Below are 11,918 nucleotides of genomic sequence, written 5' to 3' on the forward strand. Positions count from 1 at the left end.
CACTTGAAGTATCAAATGAAATGTAATGACAATGCATATATATAGTAAGTCATTTCTAATAAAATATGAACAATTTATATAACCAAATTCTTTTAACGCTTGTTTACATAAATCTTTTATGTCAGAGTTTAATTTTTCGTCAAATCCTTTACCTTTACAAATATTTATATATTTCTTCTACAAAAACTTTAAATAAGTTTTTCATAGAATCCGCGTTTAAATAATTTCAGGTATTCATTATAGAGGAAAAAACAACCGTACGATGACAACAATGACGTTTCTTAATGTAAAATTTAACATTTCAGACTTTGCATTGTATAATATCTTCACTCGCGTAGAGCAAACGTAGCAAAAAAATAAAAACACTTATTATATAATTCGAACCCAAGCTACTTAGCATCGATCAAGCCTACTTATTTAGAATTTGATCCGTTCACTCGTTATTGAGATATCAAAATCTCGGGTATTCGCAATTCATGCGTTCGCGTAAAAAACGGTGCGGTCTCGCTTCGCGTGTACTTGACGCGAAACGCTACCGTATCTCTTGATATTATTGTAACGTGATTTATAAATAAAATAAAAGTTAAAAAATATTCGAAACTTACCGCTGTTGCGTATCCATAATTTTTGTCTTGCATCATCCTTTGATGGAAACCTAAATAAATGTGACCCTGTAGAATATCGTCCGTTGCGACAATTTTTATAAGCACACTTATCATAAACTGTTTCCATTGTGAACACTTTATTATACTTTATTTACTAAACTTTATATGACTGCAGTATATATACTATAAAATGATAACTAAATAGAAATAAAAGAATATCAATAAAAACGTAGTTTGATAACTACGATGTAGAACGCTAATTCGCAAAATTATATTAACGAAGTAGCACTGTGCACTGCTGAGAGACTCTCCGTTGCACTGAGCATAGCATACACGGCTCTCAATTTTTATCGAGATGTTCACTTGCGCGCAGTTCACTTGTTTCGCTGTAGCGACGCGTTTTGTAAAACTGTAGTCGTTTCAAAATATAGATAAAATAATCGTTGTTACTGCCTATAGAGACTTGCATTCTTGTTGGACATGCTAGCATTTTTCACTAAAAACTTTGTTGAAATTTTGGTAATATTAATTTTTAAGAAATATATTATTTTCATAATTATTTTGGAATATTAATTTTATCGTGCTTTTAAATATTAATAAAAATGCAATATTAAAATTATAAGAAGACAAAATATATATTATTAAAATATAAAAATAATTTATTAAAATAATTTCTAAAAATATATATAACATAATGTACATTTTCAAATTACAGAATATTGAAAACAGATCTTTTGTAAATTACATCATAAACGCAAAAATAAATTTTACAATACATGTGTGCGTTTATATATGTATATTTGAAATCTGTATGATATACATATAATCATGTTTTACGGGTATAGTAGTATAGTATTAAGCGGGGAGCACTCACTTCTGCATAACGCATAATGTGCAAGCATAAGAAAATAGACCAATCAATTTTCTTACGCTTACGTATTATGCGTTATGCAGAGTGTGCGCTACCCGCTTTACGGGTAAGTGTCATGCATTATCATGCATTACCGACGCTTTGGACATAGCACGGAACAGAACCAAAAGATCGTGCACATAGCACGAATCAGAACCAATAGAGCGTGCACATAACGCGTTACCCATCAGAAATTTTCGTGGACATGGCTACGTAGTTCAATGTGCACGTTTTGTGCACATAGAGGCGCTCGTGGACGGGGACCACCTAAAACGCGGGCATGACCACTCTCATTCTTCTCTCTGGTTATATATATATATATCTGTCTTTGTCTAACGAGAGGCATCTGTCTTTGTTCGATTGCTGCGCCATCTCTCGCTACACGCAATACTGCTTATCCTATCAACCTGAATGTGCTTTTGCTTAATAAAGCTGCGTTAGTAAAAATCTTTTTTTCTAGGCTTTGAATTTTAGTTCTATTTACACGAAATTGTTCCTAAATGTTGGGAGTTTTCCAGCAAGTGACACAAGCCGACACAAACGTCGTTCTATCTTTCTTTTTTGGCAATGAGTAACAAAGACAAAACGATACCTGTGTCGACTTGTGTCGCTTGCTGGAAAGCTCCCGTTGTCTCCCCTGGTAACCATATCCGATAGAAAACGATTAAAAACGGCTATATCTGTATCGTTTTTAATCGTATCTTATCGGTTCTATCGTTGCATATTTAGAAGACAGATAAAACATTAATCGAATCGAATCTGTTTCTATCGTTTTAGGTCCGAATAAGAAAATAACTATACAAATTTTATAGTTATGAATCGTTTTCTATATGTACAATTATTGCCCATCTGAATCAATCGTATATACATGATATAATATGTATCGTTATTTATGGTAATAATTTTACCGTATGCATTAATACGGATATATAAGAATAAAATGATAAACATCTTATCGATATTTATATGACTTAACCGAACCGATACATCTATCGTTTCTTATCAGGATTTTCTGACATACAACTTATCATCTTCTTTATGGCAGCAAATCGGTTCGTTTTCTATCGTATATTAATGATATAAATTGAATCGTTTGAAAACCTTCTACTTTGTATATGTTTGTATAAAGTTAAAACGATAGACATCTCGTCGATATTTATACGATTTAACCGAACCGATACATCTATATCGTTTCTTATCAGGATTTTCCGACATACAACTTATCATTTTCTGTACGGCAGCAAATCGGTTCGTTTTCTATCGTATATTAATGATATAAATTGAATTGTTTGAAAACCTTCTACTTTGCATATGTTTTTATAAGGTTAAAACGATAGACATCTCGTCGATATTTATACGACTTAACCGAACCGACACATCTATCGTTTCTTATCAGGATTTTCCGACATACAACTTATCATCTTCGAAAACAAAGTTCGTCGAAGTATTTTTATGTGTGTATGATTTGTTATTAAGATTAAAATAATAAAATATTTTATTTGTATTTTAGTGCAATTTTAAATAAGACGTTTCTAATGTAAATGTTGTTTTTATTTCTCTAATAACCGTGAAAATTTTGGCCCTTGGCTTCCTGGTGCTGTTGTCGCAAAGGTGGAAGCTTAATTATTTCAAAAAAAAATGCAGTTCTTTCTTTATCATAGAAAGATCTCTGATACGGTTTATTTTTCTTTTACACGGTTATAATCCGGTGGCATGCAGAGTAGCAAACATCTAAAAATGTTCTGACTGATATATAGCTGAGAAATTTCAAATTTTTCCAATTTTTTTCTGACAGGGCATCGTAAATAAACGGTTCACTATTAACCATATTAAAAAGACAATTATAGCTACTTTAATATCATTAAAAATTATAGAAACCGATGCACCACTAATAAGAAATTTAGGATGCAAGCCCATGTGTATTGTATCGAGAATTTCTTATAGAGTATTGTGAATAAACGAAACTTCAATTATGTTAAAAACTGATTGAGACCGATATAAAGGTAATAAGAAATTTCCGATAGAATCCCAAGTATTTTGCAACGTGAGTTTCTGATAAAATACCGTAAATAAATGATTCACTAATTATATTAAAAACGATAGAAACTGATATATAGCTGATAAAATATTTACGATAGGATTCCAAGTATTTTGTAACGTGAGTTTCTGATAGAGTACCGTAAATAAACGATTCACTAACCATATTAAAAACGATAGAAACTGATGTGCAGCTGAGAAGACATTTACGATAAGATTCCAAGTATTTTGTAACGTGAGTTTCTGATAGAATACCGTAAATAAACGATTCACTAACCATATTAAAAACGATAGAAACTGATGTATAGCTGATAAGACATTTACGATAAGATCCCAAGTATTTTGTAACGTGAGTTTCTGATAGAGTACCGTAAATAAACGATTCACTAACCGTATTAAAAACGATAAGAAATTTTTTTATCGTTTTCTATCGGAGATGGTTACCAGGGTCTACTTCCCTTGTGTATCATTTTGTACATATAAGTAAACTGCAGTTTTTTTGTTTAAGCAAATATTGTCGTTAGGTGACAGGTCTATGTGTGCCCAAATTTTTAATTTTTTTTGTTTTTGATATATCGTGTATCGGAAAATAGATTTTTGTGCGTATTTTAATTCTAGACCAGAAAATTGCAATTCTGTAAAGCCAATTCAAAGAATTCTTCGAATCTGCAAATGTCGGTAACTACTGCCACTATAGGATGCCCTTAAAACCCTGTATTATACATAGTATATGTACACAGGATGTCCCATTTCAAATAATGTATTTCAACATCTCTTTTGTACTCGTTCATAGATAAAATTGTATCAGACAAAAGTTGCTTGGTTTGGAGGGAGGCTACATGATGAAAATATGAACCTAACCTTGAGTGACCTTTTCAAGGTCAAAGTCAATTCCCAAGCAGCATTTTGACGTCCGCCCGACGTTAAGATAAACACACTTAACGTTGGTATCCAACGTTTTTGCTACGTCGTTTCAACCCTCTTTTGCACTAATTTGGGGAATCAAATTTAGGTTGTACCAACGTTGGAATCCGACTTATATAAGTTAAATTGAGGTTACATTTTTTCCACCAGTTTTAACGTTGGTATGTAAACTTTGATTTTGTACACTCTGCTAGACCTGAGGTTATTTTTTCACAACGTACATTTTAGGTGTAGTTTTCGTGCTTCCATTTAAACCATATGACGGCATTGGTGTAATAAATGTATCATAATACGTACTTATCAATTTGGCACAAATAAAATGGCTTTATAGGAAAAATATAGTTTGCGCAGTCTTTGATACTATTGTAATTTTGCCATAAATACACGAACCCAGCACTGAAATTGTATAACAAAACCCACTTTATTGATAAATGTGGAAATGATAGATCAAAATTAAACGAATCCTTTCTAAAATATTCCAATTTACTAAATATTCTAATAAATAACTAAAATTTTTAAAGTGTAGATTTTAATTTTTTTTTCATCAAAATTACTTTTAAGATAAATATGTTGTCAAAACACTTTAACAACAGATATTATATAAATGCTTTAAATTGTTAATAAAGTGCGTTAAAAAATTTAAATCTAAATATACTGGAAAATGGCGGATTATTTGCCTTCCTCTTTGAGGAATGAAAATGGCGAAGTCAGCGTTCCACACTATATCAAACTTTACGTAGTAAAAGGTGCGATAAATTCTACTAAAATTTGTCTTTTCGTATAAAATAATTAACTTTTTCAGACTTTTCCAAACTAAGTAGTATACCACTGTAGGCAAAATTGTACCTATATTGACTAAAAGTCTTAACAAGGTCGCCAAACTGACTTAACATGTCGATAAATTATTAATTAGTTGAAAATTCTATACTAGATTTGCGAATGAGTCGTATATCTTAACCAAATCCGACCTATGCAATACCATCTATATGGTGATCTAGAGCATGGTTATGGCAGCCGTGCAGCCGAGCGAACGCGCTCTCGAGCTGTGAACCGCGCGGCGCGCGCGCGTTGTTTCCCGACGACGCGACGATAACCGCGTGAGATGAGATGGACCGGTTCGGCCGTGGATCGTCAACATTCGTCGCATAGTCCTCGTAGCTCACGCACGACGCCGCGAATTGCCGTCGACGATGCCCGCTTGACGCAGCAGTAATCTGCTCTACATTTTTTTAGGCAGAATTTGTTACCATTTCTCGCGATTTCTTAACGTCAGTCAGAAATAACCACAGGCGACGTTTCACAACGTTAGCGTTTTACAACGTTTGATAACAAAACGTTGGTTTACGTTGGGAATTACGTATTGAAGTCGCTCAAAAAGTGTAGTGCAGAGTATAACGTCAGGCGAACGTTAAATATCTTAACGTCGGGTAATAGGACTTAAACTGTTTCGAATTTGACGTTGGGAAAGTGGTAAAAAAAGCACGTCGTAATTTTAACGTTTAGACAACGTCCAAAAAACGTTAGTAATTATAAGTTACATTTTATAACTTTCTTGAACCGCTTACAACGTTGTGATTAGTAGAAAAGTAGTCCTTAGTCGGAAAGTTAACCGAAAAATGCTGCTTGGGTTCCCTCAAATTTTTTAAATAAAGCCCCCTATTTTTTATGTATGTCATTCTTAGAACCTTTGTCGAGGGTTTTCGAAACACTATAAAACTCACTTTCATTAAAAATTTCATGACAAAATTTAAAATATGTTAGAAAGCCACTCTGCAAGGTCACACTAATCCCGGAGATGAGTGGATCCATGGTGTAAGAAGAAAGGTGAACCATTGCGCATAATGGCGGAAGTCTGAGATCTTAACCAATCAGAGCTTGAGCTTTTAGGTAGCGCGCTCTTTAAAAGTTTCAAAAATGAAATAAGACATGTATAACGCAATTTTGATAAAAATATGTTATATTTAATATATATATCACAAAAGTGAAGCATAACTATACAGACTGTTTGTTGCATATATGTTTGAGTTTTCTTTTTTCTTTTCTAGTACAGTTTTGTTGTTTTATCTCTTGATTAATCTGACGCAGGCGTATATACGTACGGGTTCGTACAAGGCACGCGATTACACAAGCGGGAAAAGAAACTTTTGCGCACGTGATGCTTGTTACCTTGTCAAATATACCACTTTCTTTGCTAAATGAGCGCCCATGAAGTTTTACAAATTCTTCGTTCATAATACTGGCTGCTGTCTGCAAATCTTTGGAGGGATACATACAGTTTCCTCTAGATATGCAAGACAGCCAATTATCTGTCAGAGGAAGAGTTGACGTAGGAACACCTAATTCTGGGTATTTATGCCGAAATTTATGTGCAACATAACCAGCTGTATAAATCAAAGCTTCTGTTTCAATTGTTAGACTAGCTATTGAAGTTTCAAATTCTTGAAGCAAACTAAACTCATCAATGGTTGGAGTAGTATAAACTATCTGGGTTTCTGAAAAAATCATAAAATAAAATAGTAGTATTTTTTATTTTTTTGTATAAGCTGTCAATCATTTACATACATTATACATGTATGTAAATCCTTTATCCATGTACATTGTAAACATCTTATCAATTGCAGTTAATTAGGTAGTGTAAGTAATAATTATAATTATTATAATTAATTTATTGTATATTTGTGTTGTGTATTTGTAATGTGTTTGTGTAATTAAATATTTGTAGAATTCATTATTGTATACTATTGTATATTTATTTGTATATTGTACAATTTGTATTAAATTATTATTATTATTATTATTATTATACTAAAGTGCCTGGAATGTAATCACTTTCCAGGCAACACAAAGTCTAAAATTGGATCATAAGACGTCTTATGACCCGATTTTAGATTTTGTGTTGTTTGGATTGTTATGTATGCTCTCTCATTACTTGTATTGCTTTTATTTGTTTTGCAACAAAAGTAGCTGTTTAAAAAAAAAACCCAAGAAACATGGTAGCGCAAGTATTGCCATTTGCAATTATTTCTGACGTTGTAGTGCATAATGATTATATGAAATTATTATCGTACATTTGGCATCACAAAAGACGGAGATGACAACCATAAATTAATAATATAAGGACATAAAGTCAGAAGTAAAAATTGTATATACTTGGCGTGAGACATTACCGTGTATCTTGATATTGATTCAAGTACCTGATTCATCTTCCTCATTAACCTCTTCTTCGTGGTCTTCATTGACTGTGAATGTTTCAACGTGATCAACTTGCATGAACAATTTTGCCTCTTTTGCGAGGTCATCATCTTCTTGAATGTCTAAGCAGTCATGGAGGATTCACATTGCGTCCGATCACGTCCGATGTTCGACGTACGACGATCCGACATCCAATAACAGAATTTATTATTAGAGACAAAAATTTCCTATTGGATGTCGGATCGTCGTACGTCGAACATCGGACGCAGTGTGAATCCCCCATCAGATGTCCAAAAAGCATTTTCATGTACATCTTCTATATCCATGAAAGAAACCGATGTCAGGTCATTTTCCGTATTTTTTTGATAAAGCATGCCCAGAATGCTTTCCGAGGGTGTACCATTTTAAACGGTTCTGTAATTCCACCGGTGAAGGATGGTCATTTGCATTTCCCATAGCTCTTATGTATGAAAAAAAATTTTCCAGAATGTCCCGATTCAATCTTCTCGTAATAATGAAATCGATCGTTAACGCATCCGTCGAATATTTTTCCTTTACGTACTAAAGTAATTGCCTTAATGAACGGTTACTCAATAAGATTTCCTTTTGAAATGGAAGTAATGTCGATCTTTTTGGAGTTCGCATATTGCTAACAAGTTCATCCATTTGATCCAGAATTACATCTTGTTTCTGCAAATCAATTCCATACGCACGCAAACCACTGTGTTTGCCAAATTTAGAGTGGCAATTAAATATGTCAAACCAGTCATTAAAAAGGCTTAAGACCTTTGACATTATCTGCCAATTGTTATTGTGCGAAAGAAATTTTTGTTTTCCGCAATATTCAATTGCCTTTGCATTGCGATTAGAAAAAACTTGTGCAGCTAATTTTACAGATTGTTGCTGGTTGCCTTTAACATTTAAATGAAGTCTACTGAGATTAAAAGCAATTTATAAATCACAGGAATTTAGTGCAACTAGCTCTTCTAAAATTTCTTTGTTTATTAACTGACCCTCGACGATAAATCCTGAATCAAACAAATTATTTCTAGCTAGTTTAATTATGTGTGGTATATCAGCAAAAACAAATACTTTCAAATTTTTGTCTAATGGATGCAAAAAGAAACACTGTTTTTTTTCGTCTGCTTTCTCCATCACTTTAGAATTTTTATTAGTTGGGATCTCAACTCCAATGTTCATTGACTTCCATAAGCGTGCATTTGTAGGTCCTAAATCACTCGTAACCGCAACAACAGTGTACCCTACTTCTTGAAGACGTGTTATGATTTCAAATAAAATTTCTTTTGTCATGGGCTGATCGAAGTCGTAAAAGATTGGTTGTTTCCAGTTTCCGATAAGGCCTCGAGCCATTACAAATTGACTTGTTTTATGCGGTCCATATATCTTTTGCTCACGACGTTCCAAGTCTACTTTATTCGAAATGTAGAGTTCATCAAAAGACAATACAGTCAGTTTCTCTATCATCGACAAGCCTCCTCCCTTACTCTGCATTATTTGTATAACATCTTTCAGAATGCCCGGTTTGACATTAAAATGAGCACTCCAATTTCTGAGAGTTTGCACGCAAGGCAAAGGTACGTTCTTCACCGTCCGTAAATAATTGTATGCTCTGGCACTTACTGACCGCAGGGCAATAGCAGAAGAAATGTCTTCAGCTGACCATGTCACACGACTGTTATTTAAAGACATAATTCTTTTAATTTGTCCAGATGTAAACACCATACGCAATGCGTTAAACGCTATTGTTTCAGCGTTTTTTTCAACATTCTTTTGCAGTTGTTGAAACTCGTTAAGATTTTTAATGGCATCTTTTTTCAAGTGCTCATTTTCTTCGGTGAGCTGCTTAAATGCGATAGAGATCTGCGTATTCACAACAGAGAGCTGCGTATTCTTGCTAGCAAGTTGTTTGTTTTCCTCTTGTAATTTTTTTAGCTGTTCCACAAGCAATTCAGCTTCCCTATTCGGCTGATTGTCTAACTGTTCAGCACTGTAAAAAAATAATACATGAATAAATATTAATCAAAAATGCTTTAATGATTATTTTATTTGTACAATTTCAATTTTTTTATGTTACTGTTGATCATTTAAATTTAGATATACAATAAAATGTACATATTAATACATACATATTCATTGCTTCAGCGGGTTTCACTGGTAAACCACCGTGTTCACTTTTTGCTTGTTCGTTTCGCTCATCATTTTCTGACTCATTTCCAGTGCTTACGGCATTAGCATCCATCTCCGTATTTCTCTTCGCATAAGCAACAAGTTCGTTATAAAATGGTATTTTGGATTTGCTATACGATAAAATAAATACCATTAATACAAATTGCGAGTTAGGTTTTCAGTTTTCGGTATTATTCCGAAACTATTATGAACTGCACAACAGAAATTTGTGAAAAATAAATGCAAAAAATTAAATAGATATATTTCTGAACTTACCGGGGTATCTTTTCTTTTGGTTCGTCAAGCTGTGGTATTGTTTCCTTTGGAATATTCAGCAATTCCGTTGGTATTGAGCCTTTTTTCAGCCGTCGAATCAGTCGTGGCAGATTCTTCGAACGTTGTTGTGTCCATTTCTCTTCGATGCAATCCGGTACAAAATGTCGCTCACATACTGCAGCTAAAAATAAGATTTCTTAATAATCTTTGAAACATGACAAATAAAACCATTTACCCGGTAATTATACAAAGCATTCGGAATATAAACTCACCACAGCTAAGTTTTATATCCGCTTCTTTTCTCTGACAAGCTTCGAGCCACTGTCTCCTTATTTCAGGCTCTTTTGGAAAATAACACAACAATACGTTGTAATTTTCTCTATTACCACGACCGGTCCGGCTCTTACAATTTTTAACGCAACACACTGGCATTTTTAGCAATTGTTCACGATAAATGACACGAGGAAACTCAGTCAGTAGCCATATTGAATTTTACATATGTTCGCATAAAAGCTCAAAACGTAATTGGCTGACTGTCCCCCACTACTTTTAACCTACTGCGCATCCATCGGAATGGTTCACCTTTCTTCTTACACCATGATGTTCGCATAAAAGCTCAAAGCGTAATTGGCTGACTGTCCCCCACTACTTTTAACCTACTGCGCATCCATCGGAATGGTTCACCTTTCTTCTTACACCATGAGTGGATCATTATTGACCCTTCTTCGATTGTTACGTACCTATGCAGGCTGGAAAATAGGTTAGGCTTATGGACCAGCAAATTTATTGCACAATCTGCAATGGAATTATTATCGAAACGTGACTTCATGGCTAAATTTCTTCGAGAAGTCGAGAATAGTACTCACAATATTACTTGTCGAATCCGTTTTGACAGCAATTTGAACTGATAACCTCTAAATCGTATTACGGACCGGATACTACGTTTACGTGAGCGTTACTTCTGCAGTAACTTACGATAATTCCTTCGCGTAAACTGGATTTTCTTTCGCGTAAACGGAATTTTGTAGTAACTTACGATAATTTACTCCGCGTAAACGAGTAAATTATCGTAAGTTACTTCTGTAGTAACTTACAATATATCACTCGTTTACGCGGAGTAAATTATCGTAAGTTACTACAGAAGTAACGCTCGCGTAAACGTAGTAGTAGTAGTAGTAAAACTGAATTTACAAAAGGTCGAATTGGCGACCTCCATATTCAATGCAAGCGTTGCATCTACTATACGTTTACGCGAGCGTTACTTCTGTAATAACTTACCATAATTCCTTCGCGTAAACGGGATTTTGTAGTAACTTACGATAATTTACTTTGCGTAAACGGGTGAATTATCGTAAGTTACTACAGAAGTAACGCTCGCGTAAACGTAGTAATATCGTCAAACAGAACTTTTGGCGCACACTCTCAAAAACAAAATAAAGCTAGTAGAAGAGTAATAATTAGTATATTATCAGAGTTTCAAATATTCAAAGGCCTGTACTGACAGGGTTACTTCAAAGAACAATACGTTCTTAATCGAAAGTTGTTCTATTTTAACGCCTTTCCTTAAGTTTGGCAGTAACCTTTTGAAACACTCTGTATATATTAATAATATAATTATAAAATGTTTGTTTGTATAAAAACTATGACTTTAATAGAAAATCGACACCCAGATAGCGGAGTGACGTCAAATGGCATATTAATTCCGTCATAATGACGTCTCTAACGTCATTATAAGACGTCTTTAGACGTCTCCATCTTGCTACCTGGGTACATAATTGACGGTATTA

The 11,918-nt window shown here is 33.9% G+C and overlaps 1 protein-coding gene across 2 annotated transcripts; it reads right to left on the reverse strand.

The window, feature by feature from the left end:
* Positions 1-6,985: 6,985 nt before the first annotated feature.
* On the reverse strand, positions 6,986-11,248 carry LOC143908309 (uncharacterized). Of its 2 annotated transcripts, none has more exons than XM_077425936.1 (5): positions 10,998-11,248; positions 10,404-10,880; positions 10,132-10,312; positions 9,816-9,986; positions 6,986-9,676 (listed from the first exon to the last, which is right to left on the reverse strand). In XM_077425936.1, exons 2-5 carry the CDS (start codon positions 10,561-10,563, stop codon positions 8,620-8,622), a joined length of 1,569 nt encoding a protein of 522 aa, XP_077282062.1. In that variant the 5' UTR covers positions 10,564-10,880; positions 10,998-11,248; the 3' UTR covers positions 6,986-8,619. The 2 variants fall into 2 exon arrangements, with proteins under 2 accessions (XP_077282062.1, XP_077282061.1); XM_077425935.1 differs by having other exon boundaries at positions 10,404-10,926.
* Between the last annotated feature and the right edge of the window lie 670 nt (positions 11,249-11,918).

The sequence above is a fragment of the Temnothorax americanus genome, unplaced genomic scaffold (assembly GCF_048541705.1).
Source record: "Temnothorax americanus isolate GAGA-0224 unplaced genomic scaffold, ASM4854170v1 Scaffold92, whole genome shotgun sequence".
NCBI classification, from domain to species: Eukaryota; Metazoa; Arthropoda; class Insecta; order Hymenoptera; family Formicidae; genus Temnothorax; species Temnothorax americanus.